Below are 27,061 nucleotides of genomic sequence, written 5' to 3' on the forward strand. Positions count from 1 at the left end.
CTTTCTGACTCGTTGATTCTCCCAATTCATTACACATAGAGAAATGTAGGAACTCAATTGTGTATTCTATTACAGTTTTCTTTTCGTAAACACACTCAATATACATCTTATAATGAATCTGCTCATAACCCTCTGGTAAAAACCACTTCAACATCAATTGTTTCATTCTTCTCCAATATATGACCGACCCCTTTTTTCGCCACTGCCTTTGAACAACAAGCTTATCCCACCATACAACAACAATATTCTTCAACATGATCACAACCATTTTAACGTTGAAGAACCTATTGACGCCGATCTGCTAATCCTAAAACTCCTTCACTCCCATTGTTCCATAGAATAATGAAATATAAGCCTTCACTCGATAATCATGGTTATGTAAATTTCTATTATCAACTATCTCTTTCTCGTAAGGTTCTTCCTCTTTAGAACTTGAATTTTCAACAATAACAACACGATGATTGTTTCCACCTCACGGAATCTTAACATATTCTCCTCCCATGTTTCTTCATTGATTATCATTGTTGTTGGCGCTGTTAACCTGATTTGCTAAATTTTCCACTTGTTCAGTTAAAGAAGTTAGAGTTGGTGGTAAAAGCAGTGGTAATTCCCTCAAGATTTGCTCTAGTTACAGGTTGATCCAGCATGTTTGTCAAACTGCAAAATGAACATGAGAAAACCTACTTTGATGCCAACTAACTCAGTCGGAAACCCGAGGGAATAAAAAACACTAAACATAAAATGAAAAGACAAGATTGAAAGCACCAAACCTGTTAGATAAGCTCTCAAATCCACCAGATAAATAAAATATTAAGATCAGAGATAAACTTGACGGCCACACCTAAAGGTGTTAAAATATAGAAAAAACCCTAATGGACTTTTAATCTAAAACAGAAATAAAATACAAAAAATAAACCCTAATCAACTTTTAATCCAAAAAAGAAATAGAATAGAAAATTGGGAAAAATATTAAAAATACAACTTTTGAGTTTGAAGCAATTTTGGATGGCATAAAAAGCCTTCTTACATCATATTATTTAGTGTCATAATATCATTTCTCAAATGAAAATAAAGAAAAATTCTCTTTGAACTTAAGGTCTCACAATCACATTATGCTCCTACAGTCAATTTTTGTTACGTTGTTTTGTGCTATTGTTAGCCTGCGATTTTCAGCTTAGTATTTCAGCATGAATGTGGGATATGAGATGGATATAAATGCCAAATGCAGATAATTAAGTCATGTTTTCGACACCAAATCATATATTCGACAGGTGGAACTTTTTCGATAAATGTGAATGGATGACTTGAAGACTTTTTTTTTACAACAATAACAATTTGAAGCAGTTCAAGAGCCAAAGACACGTGGAAACAAATTAGAAGATTAAAGCCCATGTAACGAGATACATGTCGAATTCTAAAGAGATAATATTTGTTGATGATTGATAATGTGTCTAGTATATAAGTAGATTTTGTTTCTACAATCATGATTCACATTTCTATTTTCTTTCAAATTCACACATATGAATCACAGAGATAAAGAATTTATGAGAAATGTATGAACTCACTTCCCACTCTTAATTCAAACATTTTTTTGTCCAATTGCTTTACTATTACACATTTTTTATTTGCTTTATCAATTTAAGCATTTATGCATTTACCTCTTTCTGTCTTTACATTAGAAAAACCATTTAGCACTACTACATATTTTCAAACGTTAAAAACAAAGTGTTCATTAGGATTTTTCGAGTTTGATCCTACAATTGAATTAAAACTCGTGTTTGTTTACTAAAAACACAAGTAAACAAATTGACACACCTGGTGAGACTTTTTTATGCAAAAATTAAACTTTTGCAGAGAGTGTATGTGCTTTTATGTTTGTTTTCGTTCTTCACACATATAAATGTTGTTAATTGTTGAGTGTTGATGCGTATGAGGAGTGGAAACTTGGATAGTATGTATAGACCATCATGGAATTTGTCCTTTCAAGGAGTTCCTCCTCCCCAGAACAACGCTCCAATTGCAAAAGAACAAACAATCGAAATGACGGTTGGTTGTACAAGCACATCAATAACCGTTGGAGCAACTGCTCTTGTTGTGAGTCAACCAACAACTTATGGTGGAATTTGAATCAAACCAATTTAAATGACCTTTTAACAATCACCAAAAACTTGATGATTAAACCAAACAACAATGGTGAACTAATCAATACAAACAAAGTATAGAAATTGAGTAATTTGAAGACTTGACTTGAATTTCAAGAATATGCCAAATTGATTTTCTCTTTCTCTTAATCACAATCTAAACATATATAGTTTAATGCTCAAAATAATATGAATGAAACTCTTTTCAATAAAATGAAATTTATGCACAAAGTTTCATTTTTAATGAAAATATGAACACTTAAAAAAGTTGTTTGAATTATGCAAAAATCATGTAAGAAAGAGATGATATGAAAACTAATGTGTTTTGTTTTAAATACATCATAAGAAACCTATATGAATTAATGCAAAGTTTGTGACATTTTCATGAAGGTTTGTAATAATTTTAAACGACAATGGTACATGACTTATTAAGTCGGTTAAATGGTCATCTGATTTAACAAATTCGCATTGCAGGCTTTTTTAAATCGGTTAATCAGGCCTGACCTAAAAGGTGCAAACGACCTGACTTAAGAAGTTCTGGCAGATTTTTAAAAACAATTTTTTATGCCTTTTGCTTCAAAGATTTTTATGCATGATAACTTAAAAACTTTAGAGATGAAAATGTATAAAATATTTTGAGCATCTAAAGTTCATACGTAACGAATTGCAATTGATGACCTTAATATTAAGATAATTTCCTTCGTTTCCAAAATATCCATAAGCTTATGCATTCTTGATTCCAAACTTTTTCTTCTTTGATATTTTTTCTTTAATAAACTTTTGTCTTCATCAAAACTAAATTAAAATAGATGATTAACATCTTCTTCACAAATACGAAACAAGTCTTGATAGAAAAAAAAGAAGTTACCTCGTCTTTTAGATGGTTTGCCTTAAGACAAATATTTGCTTCTTCCTTATATGAGAATTCCATGTCACTGTTATCCCAAGATATGTAGGTTAACTTTGCTTTTCTATAAGATTTCCTGAATCGTCTTCGATTATGGTTTTTTTATGGTTCGGGTTTTGAGGGAAGTTATGTATCATATGGTCTTTCTTTCCGTAAGTAGGAATGAGTGAGAATCTTTCTTCATTTAGCTTATGAAGCTTTCAAGATTGTTTTTTTTGCCTTAGGAATTTTTGAAGCATGAATTCCATATCTTCATTAATTTTGGTTTTGTTATCTTCATCTTCTATTTTCATATCTATAATGCTTTTGACTTTTTCTTTTCTTCTTGTCACCTTGTTGTCAAGAATAGTTTGGTGAAAACATATAACAAACAGTGGACGTGCCGGAGTGGTTATCGGGCATGACTATAAATCATGTGGGCTCTGCTCGCGCAGGTTCGCATCCTGCCGTCCACACTTCTTCGCTATTTTTCTCAAAATCTGAAATGAAGAAACTCAAAAAATTGGAAAAATTAATAAAAAACGCTAGAAGGAGGGGTTGAACCTCCGACCTTGTGGTTAACAGCCACACGCTCTAACCAAGTGAGCTATTCCAGCTTCTTTGATTAATGTTTGGCTTGTAACATTGTATAATATAAATTCGTCTTCAACAAGTCTGCTCCATCCCACGTTCCTGCAGTTTACCAAATAAAATTCAGAAAATGCTAATTAATAAGAAAATGTGAAAACAAAAAATGCAAGAATAAATCCCAACCATTCATTATCGCCACAACCTCATGATCCCTATAAAAAAATAAAATTAATTTAAAATTAATTTAAAATTCACCTCTAAAATAGTGACACGTATGTATTCTTGTATTTCTTCTCCAACAAATTGTTTTGTGTCCATAATTGATAAATCTCTAGATTCAGAAATCCTACCGTCCACGCTTTTCCGCTATTTTTCTCAAAATCTGAAAAATGAAGAAACTCAGAAAATTGGAAAAATTAATAGAAAACGCTAGAAGTAGGGGTTGAACCGACCTTGGGGTTAACAACCACACGCTCTAACCAACTAAGCATTTCCATATTCATTTCCTGCAATTTACTAAATAAAGTTTTTGTGACCATGATTGATAAATCTCTAGATTCATAAATCACAATTACTTTTAGTTTCCAACTTCGGCTTAGGCATCTAAGAAATTATACAACCAAGTCCTCATTTTGAAATTTTTTCCCAAGAGTTCTCATGTGACTCAAGATATGAGTGAATCACTTTTGCATGTCATAAATATTATCTTCTAGTTACATCTTGAAGATCTCATACTCGTGATTCAATGTGTTCAACCTCGACCTTTTTACCTCATTAGTACCTTTATGGGTAACTTGGAGAGTATCTTACATTTCTTTTGAAGTTTTGCAGTGAAAAACCACAAAAACTTATCAAGATCCAGAGCGATAATGATCATCATTTTTGCTTTCAAATTGTGTTGCACCTTTTCCTTTTCATCTTTGTCCAATCATCATCATTGTATTTGTTCACAATGACACCATTAGCTTCACGAGTGGGGAGCAAATGAGCCTTCTTTCACATTCTTCTATATACCACGATCCATTCTCTTAATGAAGATTCTCATTTTCTTTATCCACAAACTACACCCGTCTCCATTAAAGTATGAAAATTTATTTAGTGAATCTCCTGAAGCCATTTCAATCTTCCTGGGACGATAGTCTTTAATTAGAATTAGGATCTGATGCCACTTGATTAACAAGTGATTCCAAGTATAAGAGTGGAGTAAACTACGGTATTCAAAATTCATGATTAATTTTAAAATTTCTTACTTAAAAAATAATTTGTGTTAGTACGATAAATAAATAACTTAAAATAGAAAACATAAAGGAAAAGGGAAAAAGATGCTTAGAATCCAAAATGTTGCATATAAGAAAGAGAGGAGGCGTTATCCTTATATAGGAGAAAATATAACTAAAAAAGAAAAATAATTCATGGACTTTTTAATGCTCATAATCGATTATACAGTTCGAATTTGGAACATTTTTAAATTGGGTCGCCACTAATTGATTATAAACCCTAATAATCAATTATGATGTGTTAGAAAAGAGATAATCGACTACCCCTGATTTCTAATCGATTATCTACCGAAAACTTTAATCATTAAGGATTATTTGATTTTGTAACCAACTAGTTATTTGCGTAAAACATTTTTAGGTGATTTTAACAAAATAAGAGGGTCCTTAAGAACGTTTTGTGAGTGTGTAAGATTTACATTAGTAATCTATGAGTTACTCTAACACTTTTATAATACTCTGGTCACTTAGACACTGCGCTAAACACACAACTGATCAAATGAGCTTACACACTTCCTCTCATTCACAATTTTGAAGCTTCAAATTCCTTGCTATATTATCTTTAACTTTAGCACTTCATTGGAACCTTGAATTTTCTCCCTGATAAAGTTTGAGATAACTTAAAGGTGAGCATAATCATTTGAGATAGTTGAAAAAATACTACCAAAAACCAACATGATCAAGCGATATAATTCTATCGAACATCAGAGTCATCAAAACTACCATGATTAAAATCTTTGAAATATGTGTTTTCACCTTTACTCAAATGCCATAACACGTCTTAAACGAATAGAACCGAGATTGAAGGTTGACATCTATTGAATACCAAAAAATACCGTAAAAGAGACTTTAACTTGTTTTCAATTGGCTTGATCCTTGGTTGAGATATCCTTGTATTGGTTGGGATTCCTTAAAAGTGGTTAAATAATAGAACACTTTTACACAGCAAAACACTAAACAAAATAGTTAGAAACACTTCAAAAAATCCTCTTTTTTTAGTGAGTCACATGAGAAATTAAAGGATACAAAGACAACTATGTCTAATATTAAAGACACATAAAATTTAAGGTATAAAAATATTTATAAGATAAAAATACAAAAAATGTAACATTCTCATTTAACTTAAGTTCAAAATAATAATTACTTTCCAAATATCAAATATTTACAGCACAAACTTCTCTGTCACACACTCCTTATCCAAGCCAACTAACCATACGACCATCATCTAGTATGATCATTACTGTTGTCTCAACTCTGACAAATCCCAACCAATATATAGGCATTTCAGATCCATTTTCTCTTGACATCAATTTTGCATGTAGTCTTATTGATTTGTAGTAGATTAAAAAGGTTTGGTTGATTTGGTTGCACGTTGTTTGATTAACACGTTTTGAATTTGAAAAGTAATTGATGGAATGAATCATAAAACACTGAACAAGAGATATGAAATAGCAAGCTCAATTATAATATATGATAAGAAACTTCAATCTAAACATTTCAAGTTGTAGACAATAATAGCAAACTAAGAAACACAGTTTCTGATATTAAATTAAGTTACATTAATCTAAACATTATGCTTGATTCCAAAATGGTAAGCAACTACCTAAATTTTTTCATTTATTAGTATGAAGCGTAGTTTTAATTATCCAAAATTAAACAAAAGGGAGAAGGAGGCTTGTTAAGAGTCCCACATTGGATAATATATGACTTGAACATGTGCTTATAAGTGAGGGCAATCATTTCTTAACCTGGTACCATAGTCTGATTTAAAATCCGGTAGGTCACCTATTATCAGGTTTCCGCTGTCGGATTCTTCCTTTGCCATGTATAATTAGAGTTTTTTTAAAAAATTGAGTAATCCCCTCCAATATTCGTGTCCTTACCAACAATGTTCTATGAGACAAATGTTTTCTTCTTTTAATTCCTAGAATTTCATATCATTGTTATTCTAATATATGTAGGTTATATTTGCTTCTCTCTAAGGTTTCTTGAATCTTCTTTGATTCTGGTTTTTTCGCTGTTTCTGGTTTTGAGAAAAGTTTGATCTCACGTGTCATTTCTTTTCGCATTGATAGCATGTAGGAAAGAGTGAAGATATTCACTTTTCTTATGAAGCTTTGAAGATTCTTTTTTCGTGTCTTGAGAATTTTTTAAACATGAGTTCCATGTCTTTATTAATTTGGCTTTCGTTATCTTCATTATCTATTTTCATGTCTATAATGTTTGTGACTTTTAGTGCAAGACTTTTCCTCTTCTTCTTGTCTCCTTGTTGTCAAGTAGAGTTTGGTGAAAACATATAACAAAAGGTGGACGTGCCGGAGTGGTTATCGGGCATGACTAGAAATCATGTGGGTTTTGCCCGCGCAGGTTCGAATCCTGCCGTCCACGATTTTTTCCATTATTTTTCTAAAAATATGAAAATGAAGAAATTCAAAACAAATTGGAAAAATTAATTAAAAAACGCTAGAAGGAGGGGTTGAACCTCCGACCTTGTGGTTAACAGCCACACGCTCTAACCAACTGAGCTATTCCAGCTTCTTTCTTTGAAGTTTGCTTTAAAACATTTTATAACTTAAACTCGTCATCAGCAAGTCTCTTCAGCTCCATCTCATATTCCTGCAATTTACCAAATAAAGTTGCCATGTTTATGGTTGATAAATCCCTAGATTTGGAAATCACAATGGCTATTGGTTATCAACTACGATTTAGACATCTAAGAAATTTTACAACCAATTCCTCATTTTGAAAAGTTTTCCCAAGAATTCTCATGTGATTCAAGATATAAGTGAATCTCTTTTGCATGTCATAAACTTTCTCTTCAAGTTTCATCTTGAATAGCTTATACTCATGGTTCAATGTGTTCAACCTCGACCTTTTACCTTAGTAGTTCCTTCATGAGTAACTTGGTGATTATCTCACATTTCTTTTGCAGCTTCGCATTAAGAAACCCACAAAACTCATCAAGACTGATAGCGGTAGTGATGATCGTTTTTTGCTCTCAAATTGTGTTGCACCTTTTTCTTTTCATCTCTGGTCCAATCATCATCATTGTCTTTGTTCACAACGACACCATTAATTTTATGTGTGGGAACAAATAGATCTTTTTTCACAGCCTTCTAAATTCTACGATCCATCCCTCAATGAAGATTATCATTTTCGCTTTCCATAAACTATGTTCAAACAAAATTGGTTTGTACCATATCTATTAGGTTTTAATGATAACAAAGTATTTAAAGAACAATTAAGTATACTAATATATATTCAAGTGTGTAGAACCATAAAGTAGAATTTATGATACAAACTTAGTACTCATACTAAAAATGAACATTTAAATAGAAGTTAAAAGATCCAGAATCTAAAGGATCAGAACTTGAGAACTAGATTCTGAAGACTTAGACTCTGAAGGAGGTCAACTTTTGAAGACTAGACTCTAAAAAAAGTCAACCTATGAAGATCCAGAGTCTGAAGACTCAGACTCCGAAGGATGTCAACTTCTGAAGATCCGACTCTGAAGAGTGTCAACCTCTTAAGATCCAGTCTCCGAAGACTCATACTCTAAATCCGGTCAACACAAGGATCAAGAAGACTCTACTAGGTCGCTATCAGACTCAGATCATTTTTTTTCTTCTGATCAAAGTTTCCTCGTATAGATTTGCATATCCATGTCCTTTTTCTTCCTAGAAACAAGATTAGATACAACATCATACAAATTAATAACATTGTTATAATAGGTGTTTGACACTTTTACCCAAATGCCATAACACATCTTAAACGAATAGAACTGAGATTGAAGGTTGGCATCAATTGAATACTAATGAGATTGAAGGTTCACATCAATGGAATACCAAAGAACACTGCAGAGGAAGGCCTGAACCTATTTTTAATTGGCTTGATTCTTGGTTGGGATATCCTTGTATAGTTTGAGCAAAGGATTCTCGCGACCTTGTCCTTCAAACCAAAGTTGAACAACATCAACAACTATGTGGAAACGAAAGAAGAAAGGTATTGAGAAATCGACAAAATGATGAAAAACATATCGTAATGTGGCAGAGGGAGCTTTGTGGCGATATGCAATGGAAATTTGTGGCTAGAGTGGTGTGTGAGGAGGAATGCGACTGCAAGAAAATGACCAGTGTGCTCACCAAAAGATTTCACGACGGTGGGTCACAATGGATCACAATAGATGAGGAGTCATCTAGTGGATACACAGTTGAAAACTGTATAAAACAGTGATCAGAATGAGGATACATTAAAAAATTGTAGAGTAACCCTAAGATGAACCAATATTAAGAGCAATTGCTCAGGCACAAGATTTTCGACACACAATTTAGGCACTCCCACATACAAGAAAATGAATTAAAAATAACAGAATTAAATAATGTATATATTTAAAATAGCTAATTGATATTTAATTTATGAGTGTGTGCCTAAATAGATATTATTTAGAATTGTACCTAGGCAAGTATTACTCCCAATACTGATAACATGTAGTTCTGTAAATTTTGTGTTTTTAAACTCAATTCGTGGTATTACAATAAATACATTGAATGTCTAATGAATAAATAGTGATCTAGAAAGTTGTAAGTTGTATATTCTAGATCTGGTACTGATATAAGTATATGAGAGAAAGTGGTTAAAGAATAGAACACTTTTGCACAGTCAAAACACAACAAATTAGCTAGAAAAACATGATTTTTTTTTTTTACCGTAGTGGTTTGTGAGAGAAATTTTTTAAATTTATTTGAAAGGTTGCAATGATTAAGAAAAGATCTTTTTTAAAGAATAGATGTCATGCTTTACGATTGAAACAATGTATTCATAAACAAATTTTTTTAAAAGGTTGTTTTTCTTCACCAAGTGGCATGAATTTTTCTATAAATAGAGATAATTTGAAGACTTTTTTTTTAAAGGAGATAATTTGTAGACTTAAAAACATATAAAAATCATCATATTTCAAGTGCCAAATATTATATCTAAGTCATTCTTTTATTTTTCTAGTGCACAAGGAAAAAAAATTTATTCGGTAAAACAACATTGATCGATATGTTTAATGTTAATGTGTGATTCATGTTAAGATTTCTAAAGTATCCTGAAGGCGATTCACCGGTTAATTCATTTGCATCCAATTTATCTAAATTGGTGGGACGAATCGAACCTAAAACTTAGTATAAACACACGCTTTAAAATATATTTTGTACAAATTTTATAGTACCGTTTTCATCTTCTTGTTCATGTTTTAAAGCAGAACCCAACATAAGTTTTAACATGAGTTACATGAGAAATTAAAGAATAACAAAGTCAACTTATTTTCCAATATATAAGCCACATAAAATTTAAGGCATAAGAATATCTATAAAATGAAAATACAAAAAAAAAAAAAGTAATTTTCTCATTTAACTCAAGTGCTATTAGTTTCAAAATATTAAATATTTACAACACCAACTTGTCTGTCACACCCCCTGGTGCATGCCAACTGATCGTACAACCATCATCTAGTTTGATCACTACTGCTGTCTCCACTCTGACAAATCATAACCAATGTATAAGCATTCGAGATCCAGTTTCTCTTGCCATCATCTCTTGCCATCAATCTTGCATGCATTCTTATTGGTTTGTAGAAGATTAAAAAGGTTAGGTTGATTTGGTTGCATGTTGTTTGATTAACACGTTTTGAATTTGAAAAGTAATTGATGGAATATGAATCATAAAACACTGAACAGGAGATATGAAATAGCAAGCTCAATTATAATAAGAAATTTCAATCTAAACATCTCAAGTTGTAGACAATGATAGCAAACTAAAAAACACAGTTTTTGGTACTAAATTGAGTTACATTAATCTTCACAACGAAGGCTATGAAAATCACTGCTTGCTAACCCTTGTTCAGAAAATGGACACAAGAAAATCTTAACAGCGAACAAGGAAGTCTTTATTCATCTACAAATCATCAATCAAGATTACTACGAACCTAAGCTTTTATCACATTTTTAAATACACCGATTGTACTTAGTGAATCTTTCAAGTGTGTTTTGCAAATTTTATTTTTATTTTTTAAAATATCACATCGTCTACACTTATTAAATTCAACTAATACTTCTTGAGAAGGGAACTAGCGTTGAGCCAAAAGACTTTGTTTTTTAAGGAAGAAAATAGCTTTTTTAGAATTTGAGACAAAGTGTTTCAACTTAATTTTTTTTTTATTTAGCTTCTTGCAAATATGAAGAAGTCTTAATAGGAAAAATAAGAGGTTACCTTATCTTATTGGTGATTTGCCATGAGACAAATGTCCGAATCTTTCTTATTTGAGGATTTCATATCATTGTTATCCCAATATATAGGCTATCTTTGATTCTCTCTAAGGTTTCTTGAATCTTCTTTGATTTTTGTTTTTTCTTTGGTTCTGATTTTGAAGGAAATTTAGTTTCATGTGCCCTTTCTTTTTGTATTGATAACATGTAGGAAGGAGTGAAGATCTTTCTTCACTTTTTTTATGAAACTTTGGAGATTATTTTTCATGACTTAGGAATTTTTGAAACATGAGTATCTAGCCTTTATTAATTTTGCTTTCATTATCTTCATTTCTATTTTCATATCTACAGTGTTTGTGACTTTTAGTGTAAGAGTTTCCTCTTCTTGTCAAGTAAAGTTTTGTGAAAATTTATAACAAATGGTGGACGTGCCGGAGTGGTTATCGGGCATGACTAGAAATCATGTGGGCTTTGCCCGCGCAGGTTCGAATCCTGCCGTCCACGTTTCTTCCATTAATTTTCTCAAATTTTGAAAATGAAGAAACTCAAAACAAATTGGAAAAATTAATAAAAACGCTAGAAGGAGGGGTTGAACCTCCGACCTTGTGGTTAACAGCCACACGCTCTAACCAACTGAGCTATTCCAGCTTATTTGATAAATAGAACTGTTTGTAACATTTTATAACATAAATTTGTCATCAACAGTCTCTTCAGTTTCATCTCATATTCCTGGAATTTACAAAATAAAGTTTTCATGTTCATGGTTGATAAATCCCTAGATTCGAGATCACGATGATTTTTGATTGTCAACTACGGGTTAGGCATCTAAGGAATTTTACAACCAAACTCTCATTTTGAAAAGTTTTTCCATTTTGCATGTCATAAATTTTCTCTTTAGGTTTCATCTTGAAGAACTCATACTCATGATTCAATGTGTTCAACTTTGAGTTTTTTACCTCAGTAGTACCTTCATGGATAACTTGGAGAGTAAATCACATTTATTTTGCAGTTTCGCATCAAAAAACCCACAAAAACTCATCAAGACCGGGAGCGGTAATGATGATCAATTTTTGCTTTCAAATTGTGTTGCACCTTTTTCTTTTCATATTTGGTCAAATCATCATCATTGTCTTTGTTCACCATGACACCACAAATTTCATGTGTGGTAATAAATGGATCTTCTTTCACGGCCTTATAAATACCATGATTCACCCCCTCAATGAATATTCTCATTTTCTCTTTCCATAAACTATACTCTTCTCCATTAAAGGACGTCGATTTATTTAGTGAATGTCCTGATGTCGTTTCCTTCCTCTTGGGATGATTAGTCTTTAACTAGAGTTAGGATCTGATACCACTTTCTGAACAAGTGATTCCAATCAGAAGAAGGGGAAGTGATCTGTGGTATTAATAAGTCATGATTAATTTAAAATTTTATTACTTAAAAATATAATTTGTGTTAGTACGGTAAAAGAGCAGAGATAAGAAGCGTAAAATAGAAGAAAAAAATAAGAGAGAGATATGCTTAGAATCCAAAATGTGGAGTGCTCTCCTCATATAGGAGAAAATATAGCTAAAAATTCATGGGCTTTTTAATGCTCATAATCGATTATGCATATCACATAATTGATTATGTAGTTCAAATTTGAAATTTTTTTAGATCGAGTCTTCACTAATCGGTTATAGGTCCTAATAATCGTTTATGAGATGTCACAAAAGAAATAATCGATTAACCCTACTTTTAATCAATTATCCAGTGTAAAATTTACTCAAAGGATTATTTGATCTTGTAACCAACTAGTTATTTGCGTAACTTTTTTGGTGGTTTTAACAAAATAAGAGGGTCCTCCAAAATGTTTTGTGAGTGTGTGAGAGTTGCCTTAGTAACCTATGAGTTACTCTATCATATTTACAATACCCAGGTCACTTAGACACTATACTAAACACGTGATCAACTAGATGAGCTTTCAAACTTTCTCTTTTTCACAACTTTGAAGCTTCAAGTTCATTGATAAATTATCTTTGACTTTAGCATTTCATTGAAACCTTAAATTTTTCTCCTAGACGAAGCTTGAGATAACTTCAAGATAATCATCATCATCAGAGACACTTGAAAAAATATTACCAGGAATCAACATGATCAAGTAATAGGATTCCATCTAACATCAGTCATCCTCAAAACCACCATGATCAACATATCAGTTGTAGTACTACAAGCACAGAGATTCGCAATAGATATTCACAAAGGATGCCATAAGAGAGGATAATTGCACTAGGCAAAATTTGGTTAAAGACTGGGTCAAGGTTCGTTATAAGACCGACAAATGCCATAATCATAAAGAATTTTCCTCATTGTTCAACATGTTTATCGACAATGTTAGTAAAAAGCATAAATTCATCAAAATTAATTATTAAACTATCAATTTTTCCGGTATAGCTTTATATTCATGTCCTCTTTCTTCAAGGAAATAAGATTAGAGACAACATTATACAAATAATTAACATCATTAGAATATGTGTTTTTAACCTTTACCCAAATGTCATAACACATCTTAAACTAATAGAATTGGGATTGAAGATTGACATCAATTGAATACCAAATAACACTGCAGAGGGAGGTCTTAACCTATTTTCAATTAGCTTGATCCTTGGTTGGGATGCCCTTATATTGTTAGAACAAAGGATCCTCACGACCTTGTTCTTCACACCAAAGTTCAACAACATCAATGCAACATGCATCATTAACACCACTTACCAATTTTTTGTAACAAAGCAGAGAAAGCATAGTGAAATTGAAAGCGAAAGTAATAGAAAATCTGAACCCAAACATGACTATCTATGTGGAAATGGGAGAAGGTGCTGAAATATCACCAAAATGATGAAAAACATATCGGAATGTGGCAGAGGGGGCTCTATAGTGATCGGCGGTGGAAATTTGTGGCTAGAGTGATGTATGAAGAGGAATGTGACCGCATGAAATGACCAACGTGCTCACCAAAAGATTTCACAATTGTGGATCGCAATGGATGAGGAGTCATTTGGTGGATGCATAGTTGAGAAGTGTATCGTCGTCTGGTGGATGCTTAGTTGAGAAGTGAAATAAGGATATATTTAAGAAGAAAAGTGTAAAGTAGCCTTAAAATGAACTCATACTGATGCTAATACTAACACTGGTATCAATACTAATATCATACATAATTATATAAATTTTGTGTTTTTAAACTTAATTCATGGTATTACAATAAATATATCGAATGTCTCATGAATAAGTTCTGATCTAGAAGTTGTATATTTTAGATGTGGTACTGATATCCTTATGAGAGAAAGTGGTTAAATAATAGAACACTTTTGCAGTCTAAAAAAAATAGGGATAATAGCTATTTTGCCCCCTGCCATATGGGCGAGGTTTGAAAAACGCCCCTGTAAAAAAAAAAATGGATTCGCCCCCTAACATATGAAGATTCCTCTGTTTTACCCCTTCAAGAAATTTAATATTCAAAATTATTGACGTGGCAACCATTTTTTTATTTTTTTAAATTATTTATAATGACGTGGCATGCTTAGTTGGAATTTTTTATTATTTTTAATAATTTTTAATGACGTGGCAGGCTTAGTTGGAGTTTTTATTAATTTTTTATTTATTTTAATTTCATGTGGCATGTTTTATTATTATTTAATTATTTGTTTATTAAAATGTCAAATATTAAAGCCAAAATTTTGTCTCCCATGGGTATTGAACCCATGACCTAGTAATTAGGAGGGAGCACAAAACCACTATGCTACTTTACTTTTGTTGTTCTATTCTTACTTTAAGTAGTTATATTATAGTAATTTCTGAAAATATGTTTATTAAATATTTATTTAGGTTCTTATATTTTGATATATGTTTTAATATTATTGTTAATCAATGATAATGTTTTATTAACCAGTATATTAGTGTTAATATATTTATTTAGGTTATGATTTTTTATTATGTGTTTTATTATTATTATTATTATTATTATTATTATTATTATTATTATTATTATTATTAACTAATGATGTTTTATTAACTAATATATTAACATTAATATATTACATGAATTGCATATTTACCGTTAATATTTAAAATATTGTAACATAAATATTTAAAAATTATTAAATATCATTGATATTTAAAAATGTTAATATTTAAATAACTTTAATTATTTAAATTATTAATTGAAAATAACGTTAATAAATTAGTTTAAACTAATTTATTACATTAGTTTAAAAGGTACATTATTTTTTTAAAACATAGCCTATGAAACATGATTAACAGTATATTTTAAAACATAGCTTATAAAATATGACTAAATTAATTTGGTTCAGTATTTTTTAAATTAGTTTATAAAACATAGCATATAAAACATGACCAAATTAAATTAGTTTATAAAACATAGCATATAAAACATGACCAAATTAAATTAGTTTATGTAATTAAAACTAAATTAAACAAATTTAAATTAAAACTAAATTAATTTATATTTTAGAATTTAATTAATTTTAACAGTAAAATAAATATTAATTATAATAGTATTAATTAATAACAATGTTAACTAATAACTATAATATAACTATTATATTTTAACTGATATATTTTATAATTTAATTAAAATAAATATTTAATTAGATAAATATATTAACGTTAATATTTGACAAAAGTAAAATAGAACAACAAAAGTAACTGATAATATTTGATAAAAGTAGATAAATATAACTAGTTTATTATAATATAACTACTTAAAGTAAAAATAGAACAACAAAAGTAAAGTAGCCTAGTGGTTGGTGGTGCCCCCTTGTAATAAATAGGTCATGGGTTCAATACCCATGGGAGACAAAATTTAAAAAAAATTGTTGCAACGTAAATAATTTTAAAACACTAAACAAATTAGTTAGAAAAACTTCAAAAAAATCCTTTTTTTTTTTACCAGTGAGTCACATGAGAAATTAAAAGATACAATATCATCTTAATTTCTAATATAAAAGACGCATAAGTTTAAGGCATAAAAGTATTTATAAAAAAAAAAAAAAGAAGTAATATTCTCATTCAACTTGAGTGCTAAATATTTCAGATCCATTTTCTCTTGCCATCAATCTTGTCTTGTATGCATTCTTTTTGGTTTGTAGATTTAAAAGTTGATTTGGTTTAATGTTGTTTGATTAAGGGCTAATTTGTGTTTTAAGTTGCTTAACAGGTTTTGAATTTGAAAATTAATTGTTGGAATGAATCATAAAACACTGAACACAATATGAAATAGCAAGCTCAATTATACTAAATATGATAAGATATTTCAATATAACATCTCAAGTTGTAGACAATAATAGCAAACTAAAACACAGTTTCTGATACTAAATTGAGTTACATTAACCTTCAATGAAAGCTATGGAAATCACTGCTTGCTAACCCTTGTTCAGAAAATGGACACAAGAAAATCTTAACAGCGAACAAGGAAGTCTTTATTCATCTACAAATCATTCATCAAGATTACTACAAACATGAGCTTTTATCACATATTTATAAATACTTTATTCTTCTAGCCCGGGGGATAACAGCTCGCTTTAATGGTTATTACACCGATTGTAGTTCGTGCACGTTTTTGTTTGATGTTTTATTTTTTCCATGCTTTATTAGCTCTATGAACTCACCAAAAGCTGCATTATCAAAAATCACAACAGTGGTTAATGGTCAAATCCAAATTCAAGTGGGTGCTGTAACCAGTAAAATGAAATTGTAAAAACCAGGTAAAACTATTGATGATCACAGCAAAGTTCTTTTAGTAAACAGTGCAGGCTTGAAGTATCTCACCGTTGTCGGAATCATGAGGTCCGGGGGAAGCTTCAGGGTGGTATTGAAGAGACACGAGCTTTTGTGCAGGGAAAGCAAGACCAGCACAACTACTGTCGTTAAGATTGATATGAGTAACCTCTACTCCTTCAGGAAGTGTGGCAGGATCGACCGCGTAGTTGTGATTCTGACAATTTTTATGTATCAATCAATATATCCGAATACGACGACAAAATAGATTCAAATGAATGTAAGTTATTATTACATGGAATGCTAAGAGATAAAAAGTGCGGAAAAGAATCCCATTGGTATGCATACCTGAGAACTAATTTCAACGCGGCCAGTTCGAAGGTTGCGAACAGGATGATTTCCTCCATGGTGACCGAATTTCATCTTGTAGGTTGTACCTCCTAAAGCCTGGCCTAGCAATTGATGTCCCATGCAAATTCCAAAAACAGGCACCTTTCCGATAATATTCTTTACGGTTTCAACAGCATAAGGAACGGCAGATGGATCTCCGGGGCCGTTGCTGAAAAGCACGCCATCTGGATTCAACTTCAAAGTTTCGGACGCTGGCCATGTAGATGGCACGACAGTGATTTTACAACCATACGATGCTAGGCGCCTAAGTATATTATGCTTGATTCCAAAATCGTAAGCAACTACCTAAAATTTCATTCATTAGCACAAAACATAATTTTAATTACCCAAAATTCAACAAAACCGAGTTAGGGCCAATAGTCTAGTGTATGAACTTACATGGAAAGCGTCTCTAGTTCCTTCACCGGCGCTAAATTCCCATTCTTTCTTTGTGCTATCAATCCATTCATAAGGAGACTTGCATGATACTCCACTTATTAGATCGACACCTACAAATACAAAACAGAAGCCATGTAATTCGAGTTTAAAAAAAAAAATCGAGTAATCCCCTCCAATATTCATATCCTTACCAACAATGTCCCATGATTTAGACATGTGAAGTAACTCCTCATCTGTTTTGGAATTGTCGGTGCTCAAAACACCGATAAGACTTCCATCTTCCCTTAATCTGCGCGTGATTGCCCGTGTATCAACATCATCTGTCGCATTACAAATTACCATCAACGTTATCAAATGGAAAAGAAGAAAAAAACAAATTTTGTGTCTAATGTTCTTCTTATACCAACTCTTCACATAAATCACTTACAAATTCCCATGACATTCCTTTCAGTCAAGTAATCACCAAGATCTTTCACACATCTCCAGTTCGAGGTACTGAATAAATATCCATCGCAAGAGACAGGAAGAGACAATGCGTAAGTATAAACAAAAGTGAATCTCAATAAACATAAAATATTTCCAGTGCATGAGAAAAGAACCTGATACTCAAACTTCTAATTACTAGACCAGAAAGAAAGCACTGCACTGATTCCTCATCATCTGACAGGAAACGAGCACAAATCAAAAGATGGTTTTTTTAAACAGACTTCAAGCACAAGGATTCAAGTCAGAATTATAATATAAATCAATATATTTCGTCTATTATATTGTTCAGATACTTGATTATTCAATTAATGTAAAAAGTAAATTTTCTCTTATAAAAAAAGACCGAAGGTACTAGATAGATACAAACCGAAATTTACGCCGGTATTCCCAATTTGCGGATTTGTCATCAAAACAAACTGTCCAGCATAACTAGGATCAGTTAAAATCTCTTGATACCTGAGAAACGAAAAACACACAAACACATAACAAAGAAAACAAAAACAAAAACAAAAAATCAATTAGGTTGAATTCAACCCATAAAAAAACAAGAAAATGTGACAAGATTCATAATTTGTCTCACCCTGTCAATGATGTATTGAAAACAACTTCACCAACTTGTGTCCCCGAAGCACCAAACGATTTCGCTTTCCAAATAGAACCATCTTCAAGCACAAGCCTAGCATCTGAGTTTTTCCATGGCCTCTCTCCATTACCTATATGCATGCATTAAAATCAAAAACCAAACACCAGATATAATAAAAAAGATAACATCTTTCATGAAAAAACAGATAAAAAAAGAGTTACCGGCGGAACATCTGACAGAGAAAACGGGAAGGTTTGAGGCGGTGTGCGGCGACTTGGAGGAGAAGAGATCGTTGAGAGATAGGGTGAAGGATAAAGCTTTTGTCGCCATTGTTATCTTTCTCGGTTGTATTGTATTGGAAGCTGCAACAAGGTTACGGAGAAAAAAACCAAACCAGTGTTAGCACTTTGAACCCAACCCAACTTGTGTTTTTCCCTTTACCTAGGTTTTTATTTTCAATTTGGTCTTTTTTTTTTTTAATTAAAAAAAAGTGCTTTTTTATAATTTGGTCCCCATGTATACTGAAAAAGCAAATTCCCAATTAGTGGTGGATATTTTGTTTTGGCCAAAAATAAACAAAGGAAATAAAATTAAAACTCTAGTCATATTCATATATATCTATTTGATATGTTGATTTTAGCATGGTGTGACATTAATAAATGAAATAATGATTGGGGTTGTTGCGGTAGCTATTGGACAGAGGAAGCAAAATCTCGTGGGAAAGAAAAAGAGATGCTACCTGTTCAATGTTTGTAGTTCGACATGCGTTTTCGGCCACTTCAGGGAGATGCTAACTTTTTTCAGTTACAGGGTTTAAGCCGCAATGGTTGCGTTTTTTTTTTTGTGAAGAAGATGTTTTTTTGTTTTTAGGGTTTTACTTTTATTTTTTTTATGAAAGGGTTTTAATTTTTTATGGTAAACGTGTTAACGCTATTAGTGAATGGATTTTTTTTTTTTCACACTTTAAAATTTGATCAACTAAGATGCACTTTGTCAATGTAAAAAAGTTTTGCAATGTTATTTAATTAAGGTTGATAGTCAACTGAATAACTCAAAAATAATTTGAAATTAAATTCAACAATTAAATTATGTGATATAAATTTCTGGCACCTTATTCAACCGTTGGTCAATAATGGAGGAGAATTTGTTTATGTTGTGTTTTTTTTTTTTCTGCAAGTCTCTCATCATGAAAATCAGGCGGTCTTTTCAACTATTATGTGGAGTATTTGAAAAAGTAGAAACAATGCTTTCTGGAATCAAATCGAGGATTCTCCTGATAATATTTGCACGCGAGCTTCCCATCTTTTATCAGGTTGGAGAGACGCTCAACAGGTTAGAAACATAGCTTCTCCCATTGAGCAACCGACAACTGATACCTAGTGGTGTAAGCCACCCTATGATCGGCTAAAATGCAACATTGATGCATCTTTTTCGAATAACAAGGTCGGCATAGGTGCTTGTATCAGAAACGATGAAGGTATGTTTATCGCTGCCCGAACAAAGTGGTTTTCACCTATTACTGATGTTGATACTGGTGAAGCTCTAGGTCTCTTGGCTTCTATAAAATGGGTGTTGGACCTTGGTTATGTTAATGTGGATTTCGAGTCGGATTCTAAAACTGTAGTGGATAGTCTGACTATTCCTAAGCCAAACGTCTCGGACTTTGGCGTTATTACTCAAGTCTGTCATTAGCTTTTGACTCAATTTGTTAGGAACTTTCATGTTAAGTTCATTAGAAGACAAGCTAATGAGGTTGCTCATGCTTTGGCTAAGGCGGCTCCATCTCTTGCTAGTTTTCATATTTTTAACGATGTACCAACATGTATTCACAATATTATTATTAATGAAATGGTTTAGTAAGATTCATATAACGCGCAAGTTGATTAAATGTACTAGTCTCTTTTATAAAATGATAGTGAACTGCAAATTTAACATATAATTTTCATATATATATATATATATATATATATATATATATATATATATATATATATATATATATATATATATATATATATATATATATATATATATATATATATATATATATATATATCTTATAAATCAGTAGCAATTATTTTAAGATGATTCTATGTGTATGTATGAATTAGTTTTTTTTTTTTTTGTATGAATTGAAATAATGATAAATGTGTGCATAATTATATTTTAAATACTTTAAGTTACAGTCTTATTTTAATTAAAAGTTTATAAATAATTATTTAATATATAAGTGATATCATAGTTAAATCTTGCATATGTGTATTCGCTAGAGTTATTTTATATGTATTGTTAATATTAGAGATGATATATATTTTTATTAATATGTCATCTTATGGTAGTATGTGTATTCGCTAGAGCTATTTATAGTGAATTAGTGGTCTTTGAAATTGTTAATATTATATTATATTTTTATTACTTTAACTATTATTCAAAAGAATAATATTTAGAGATGATATATTATTTTTAAGTAATAAAATAAAATAAATGAGTGTTTATACTTATGTTATTATTGAACTATGTTTTCAATTAAGGGGGTGTATGTCACTTACGGAGTGCGTGTCTTTAAAATAGGATAGGTCTATATATAATAATCAATAAGAGAAAACAAATAAAATAAAACAAAAACAAATTAAATACATGACCTAAGGGCTGCTACAATAACGCTAGTGAGATAAGAAGAATGAAGTGTCGTACGGTAAATGCATATGAGGAAAGTAATTTAGGTCTCAAATAGAAGTACAAAACACTTTTTACGATTCACCTCTCAAATAGAAGTACAAAACACTTTTTCCGATTCACCTCAAATTTCAGTATGAGTTTTCTATCATTAAGTTACTAGTTATTAGTTTATAGTTATTTAAATTTTTAGCCAGTCTATTACTTTTTTAAAAGTATAGTTTTGTGAGTTATTTTCCATAGTTGAATTTGACAGTTTTAATATATTCATCTTCACCATAACTTCGATTTGAGTGGAACCAAGTCAACTTACGCCAAAATTTCCGTAAAAATATTATTAATATTATCTATCAGTTTAATTTCTTATTTGGGGATAAGTTCATTTAACCTAGATTTTGAAATTAATATTTTTAAACGTATTTTCATATTTAATTTGCGATATTTAACGTTATATCGTCAAATTTGATCGATTGGAAGACGAAGATTGAAACAAATTGAATATCATTGCTGGTGGATATGGTTTGAGAGAAGCACACCTGAAATTGGATGGAAGGATGTAATATAATATGACTTGAGAGAAATATTGCACAAGTGCAGTATCAATTGAGTGAAGCACATTTGTATTTGTGTTATGGACGTAGTGCAATATCATAGAGAGGAGCACAACCATATGTAGAGTAAAAAGGTATCAAAGAAATAGGATAACTTTATAGTCTAAGAGCATGCATATCATAATTTGAATTGTGATTAAACTTGATGATTGATATTCTATATTGGTTGCATTTACTAAGGTTGCTTTGAGATGAGGATATTTATATCTTGAAAGTGTGAATTATGCATAAGTTTGATGTCAATGGTTCATGTTAAATGTAGTTTGTCATGATACGATGTTTACTTGATTATTTGAGTGTTCTTCTCAATTATTTTATATTTTTACATGTTTTTGAAGTTCACCCTTTCGTGTTTGTGTTTGTACTTGGCCCTACATTTGCGAATTCATAGTAAATACAGGTTAATGAGTCTTGGAGGTCAAGTTTGGGAGAAACTCATATCTGATAGGTGACATCAGGTTGAGAATATTACTTTAAAAATGTTTCTACTTTCTGCATTAAAAGATTATAAATACACAGTATACTGAAGTAGAATTGTTTTAATTTAATGGATTTTTTTAAGAATAACTTGTCATGTGTAAGTGGACGAAGTGATGTTCTTTATCTCAAAAAGATTTTGAAACTTGTAAATTTATTAGTTTTCAACATTTAAATATTTATAAACACAAATATATTATTTTGGGATTTAGGGTGTCACTAACCATTAGTGTTATACACCTCATACCTACTTATGGAGTTCAAGGTAAATGAACATGAAGATATACTTCACTTCAATATACACATGTAACTTATCTCCAAAATTGTACATCCAATCAAATGCAACATGTTTACTTTAGCTACGTATTTGTACTTAACATGCTTGTCTAAGGGAAACAGACACAAAAGTCTTCACATATGAAGACAAACAATTTCTACTCCTTCTTATCTTCAAGAACCGCATCAACCTTCCTAAGACCATTTATAATTATCTCAAGGAGACAATTCTAGCCTCAAGAGATCAGACATCTTTTCTCATTCCATATGGAAGAGTGTTGTCTGAGATTTTCACAAGAGTAGGAATAGCTAAGGTCAGAAACAGAAAGTTTAATGATATTTTGGATATTGAAATATATGAGATGTTTGACTATGTTGAGTGATTTCTCTTATAATTTCTAGTTATCTTTTACTTATCTTGTAACTTTCATTAATTATTAGTGAATGCCTACTTTAATTCCATTATTTTTTTTATTCTGTGTTGATTGAAACAAACATGCTAAATATCACCTATAATCATTTCAATAAACAATCTCAAACATTCATACTTTATAAACTTAAATCATTAAAGTGTTATCCTTTTTTTTGTTATTGTGTTGTTGGTGTTTGATTATCTTCTAACTAAATGTTTCATTTCAATGAACAAACGTCTAGCCTTGTCGATAACATGTGTTGACATCAATTAATGCTCGCTCTCATGAAGTTATCCCTTATTGTCAATGAAAAAATTTATTTTGTTCTTTAAAATCTTTTTGATAGTATCTAATCTCAAGCTCAAAGCCCAAACATGATATAACATGCTTTTGCTACTAACCATTTGTTTGATGTTTGATTTAGGAACTTTGCAAAAGTTCATTGGTTTTCATAGACGTGTTAATTGGCCATCATAAGACATCTGGCATTAGATCTTCTGATCCAGTTAATCTTATGCATGGAGAATGCTTTGATGAGCTAAGCATCTGGGAACATTGTATTTGTTAGAAGTTGTGAACTTTCTAAAAACAAATCCTGCTCTGATACTTTGAATTCTTCAAAGAATTTATTTCCACTCTGATACTACATACTCTTCATAAGTTGAGAACTTTTTGAGTGAAGTAGTGGTAACCTATGCTCTGATACATTTCATGTTTGCTCTGATACATTTCATGTTTGCTCTAATACTACGTATGTTTTAGAAGTTATTAACTTCCTGAAAATATGGTTAAATCAAGCTCTGATACCCCACATTATTCATAAGTTAAGAATTGTCTTACAGTAAGGTAATCGAGTGTTGATAACACCTATTGTTTAGAAGTTGTGAACTTTCTGAAAGCATGACAAGGGTAATCAATCACTAAGCATTTTTTAGAAGTTGTGAACTGTCTGAAAGAATGTTAACGTGTGCTCTGGAAACGTTTAATCCTATTCCATAAAGTTGTTCAGAAGTTGAAAACTGTCTAAAAGTTTGTGTCACCAGGTTCTGATAAACCAGACTCTGATACTTTATAAATTGTGAACTTTCTAGAAGTGTAGTAAGTTTTTTCTCTCATTTTGGTATCATTCAGAGGTTGTGAACCTTTTGAAGATCTGATGACATGGTCTAACAACATGGTCTAAATATAATGTCAGAAGACATGATCTAAGACGTGGTCTAAAACATGGTCAGAAGACATATTCTAAGACGTGATCTAAGATATGGTTAGAAGACATGATCCGCGACACGGTCTAAGACATGGTCAGAAGACATAGTCTAAGGCATGGTTAGAAGACATGTTCAAAGACATGGTCAATCAGGAAATGGTTCAGGTGATAAACCTTCTGATGACATGATGTTTTTTCACCTTCTGGTGGTATGATCAAAGTTTCTAAAAAAACCAAGGTTCTAGTTTTGATGTTTGATGCGATGCATCAAGACAATTACTAAACAAGGTTTTGATACTCATAGTGTTATGATAGTAAGCCAGGTTATGAGATGAAGACCAGATAGTTCTAGTCAGACTCTCATGAGACGTCAATGGGGAAGTATTTCTTCTCTATGTTACTTTTTGTACTGCAAAATTTATTTTGTGAGTCTTGGACTCAAGGGGGACTATGAACACATAAAAGAATTTTGGGTATTAACAGATTCAAGGGGAGTTGATTAGCTTTTCTGAATTTGAGTTCTAATGGTGATTGCCGTGTATGAATTACTATATCAAAATACATGGTTTTGTCATCATTAAAAAGGGGGAGATTGTAATAACAAGATTAGTTCTGCATCTAGCCTTGAGTTTTGATGATTACTTGACATGTTATCTTAAAGAATAATTGTGTACTCTAATTGTTTCTGCCTAGTATGTAGCTTATGTTAAACATGTTTTGACTCTGGTATGAAGGCATGTGACATCATCCGATTATGAACTCAACACTCTAAAAACCAAGTGTTGAAGACTACTTCTAAAAACCAAGTGTTGAAGACTCTGAAGACAAGGTTCTGCTGAACAGGTTCTGAAAACTCAAAGAATTAGGTTAAGAAGACTCAAGTTCTGATCCTTCTGCAACATGTTTCAATCAACATACAATTAGAATCCTCTGAAGACATAGAAGTCAAAGATCAAGAATGGCTTGCGTGTGATGGTGAGCATAAAAGTACAAATGTAAACTGTGAACTCTACTCTTATAGGGTGGCGTAAGTACGATCCTATCTGTACTTGTTATCAACCATTCCCACCATGATCGTTGGGGAGTTTGCAACTGGATTTGTGATTCATATTCTACCCTTCAACGAATATATTTCTTCACCTATAACAGGAAGACTTGGAAGAATTTGAAATCAACTAATCAGTTCTACAAAACAACACCAACGCGCTGCATAAACACTTTTGAGATATTCTTTGTATAGTTTTGTATTTTTAGCAAGGAGTTTTTGTTCATATCTTACTTTCAACACTTTTATGTTATTGTACTTAAACATTGTGTAATCTACTTATTAGAAGCATCTATGTATACACACTTTGTAATCAATAATGGTTGATAAACTCCTTGGGGGACTAGGTGATAGTCAGAATTCTCAAGAAGACAGTGGTTACAATCATTGTGGTTTGCAATAAGGATCAACAGACTTGTTGGGATTGTCAGCAAGATTGATAGGGCTTAGTATGGTTGTCTACAGCTTGACATTAAGGATCAACTAAACTTGTTGTGGTTATCAAGAAGGTTTATCGAACTTAGTGTGGTCATTTGTAGCTTGGCATTAAGGATCGACGGACTTGTTAGACTTGTCATCAAGGTTGATCGGACTTATTGTGGTTGTGTGTAATCTGTTTGATTATAGTGGGTTTAGTCTTTGTTGATAAGGAAAAATCACCTTGGCGGGTGAACTAAAGTAACTTCGTTAACAGGGAATTAAGATGAAAATAATTGTGTTCATTTATTTTTATTCACTTGCTAGCTTTGTGTTTTGAGTTGCGAAAAGATTATATTTAGTGTAACCCAATTCAAACCTCCCTTTTCTTGTGTTTCTCGCACCTTCACAACTTGTCACTTGACTGAAGTGTTACTCGTCACTAGACCGAAGTCCTACCTATCTCCAATATATATGATGCATGAATGCTACACAAAGATATGCAATACTCGTCCCCACCTTCAATTTCAATACTCGTCACTAGTTCCTCTCGAACCTAAAACACAACATCAATACTCATCGCCATAGTAAGACCACATCAATTATTCCACCGAACCGCACATCGCAACATCAACAATTTCCTCCTCGTGAGGCATTCATCATATACTTAATCATAATAATCAAAATTATATTTTTCTCATCAATATTCATCAAACAACAACAAACAATCATCAAACTCATAAACCACTCGAAAAATCGAACATAGCGACCCAAAAACGGTCAATTCAGGGCTGGCGGCAATTAAACATATATTTGATGTAAATTAATACATATAAAAAACACTTTTATATTCATAAAAACATTTTAAAATTTTCATAAGGTACTTCTCCGACGCTTAAGGTGGAAGAAGTAATGCATAAAATATTAAAAAAAAAAAAAACACTTTTTAAAATCATTCGGTAGCAAATCTGAATCCTCTTTGATGGCAGTTGTCCATGCCAAGTTTAAAAAGTTTCACTTTCACTCACCCACTCACGGACTCACCTCACCTCACTCCACTTAATATTTTTTGGGATAAGCACCCACTCCTCATTCTTCTATCACTCCTTTTAACTCTTGAATAGTTGCATTGCATCTTACAAATTGAATGGAATTTAAAATGTAC

At 31.5% G+C, this 27,061-nt stretch overlaps 1 protein-coding gene and 6 non-coding genes across 7 annotated transcripts; 3 read left to right on the plus strand and 4 right to left on the minus strand.

Moving 5' to 3' along the window:
- Positions 1–3,421: 3,421 nt before the first annotated feature.
- TRNAY-AUA (transfer RNA tyrosine (anticodon AUA)) lies at positions 3,422–3,503 on the plus strand. Its single transcript has one exon. It is a non-coding gene; the product is annotated as a tRNA-Tyr (tRNA).
- A 67-nt stretch (positions 3,504–3,570) lies between these two features.
- Positions 3,571–3,644, minus strand: TRNAN-GUU (transfer RNA asparagine (anticodon GUU)). The gene has a single exon. It is a non-coding gene; the product is annotated as a tRNA-Asn (tRNA).
- A 3,554-nt stretch (positions 3,645–7,198) lies between these two features.
- TRNAS-AGA (transfer RNA serine (anticodon AGA)) lies at positions 7,199–7,280 on the plus strand. The gene has a single exon. It is a non-coding gene; the product is annotated as a tRNA-Ser (tRNA).
- A 73-nt stretch (positions 7,281–7,353) lies between these two features.
- TRNAN-GUU (transfer RNA asparagine (anticodon GUU)) lies at positions 7,354–7,427 on the minus strand. The gene has a single exon. It is a non-coding gene; the product is annotated as a tRNA-Asn (tRNA).
- Positions 7,428–11,562: 4,135 nt separating this feature from the next.
- Positions 11,563–11,644, plus strand: TRNAS-AGA (transfer RNA serine (anticodon AGA)). Its single transcript has one exon. It is a non-coding gene; the product is annotated as a tRNA-Ser (tRNA).
- Positions 11,645–11,714: 70 nt separating this feature from the next.
- On the minus strand, positions 11,715–11,788 carry TRNAN-GUU (transfer RNA asparagine (anticodon GUU)). The gene has a single exon. It is a non-coding gene; the product is annotated as a tRNA-Asn (tRNA).
- Positions 11,789–16,411: 4,623 nt separating this feature from the next.
- LOC131655525 (carbamoyl-phosphate synthase small chain, chloroplastic) lies at positions 16,412–19,219 on the minus strand. The gene is made up of 10 exons (XM_058925381.1): positions 18,996–19,219; positions 18,772–18,904; positions 18,559–18,647; positions 18,305–18,365; positions 18,133–18,200; positions 17,897–18,025; positions 17,706–17,815; positions 17,265–17,612; positions 16,968–17,133; positions 16,412–16,813 (listed from the first exon to the last, which is right to left on the minus strand). Exons 1-10 carry the CDS (start codon positions 19,102–19,104, stop codon positions 16,731–16,733), a joined length of 1,296 nt encoding a protein of 431 aa, XP_058781364.1. The 5' UTR covers positions 19,105–19,219; the 3' UTR covers positions 16,412–16,730.
- Between the last annotated feature and the right edge of the window lie 7,842 nt (positions 19,220–27,061).

Source organism: Vicia villosa, linkage group LG3 (genome assembly GCF_029867415.1).
Source record: "Vicia villosa cultivar HV-30 ecotype Madison, WI linkage group LG3, Vvil1.0, whole genome shotgun sequence".
Classification (NCBI taxonomy): domain Eukaryota; kingdom Viridiplantae; phylum Streptophyta; class Magnoliopsida; order Fabales; family Fabaceae; genus Vicia; species Vicia villosa.

What these genes read in the sequence shown, in the direction of transcription:
- LOC131655525 (XM_058925381.1), bottom strand. Translation starts at nt 19,104, where the DNA reads ATGGCGACAAAAGCTTTATCCTTCACCCTATCTCTCAACGATCTCTTC. An exon ending in ATTAGAAGTTTGAGTATCAG is followed by an intron (nt 18,201 to 18,304) that starts GTTCTTTTCTCA and finishes ATATTTATTCAG; the next exon opens with TACCTCGAACTGGAGATGTG. An exon ending in TAAATCATGGGACATTGTTG is followed by an intron (nt 17,816 to 17,896) that starts GTAAGGATATGA and finishes TTGTATTTGTAG; the next exon opens with GTGTCGATCTAATAAGTGGA.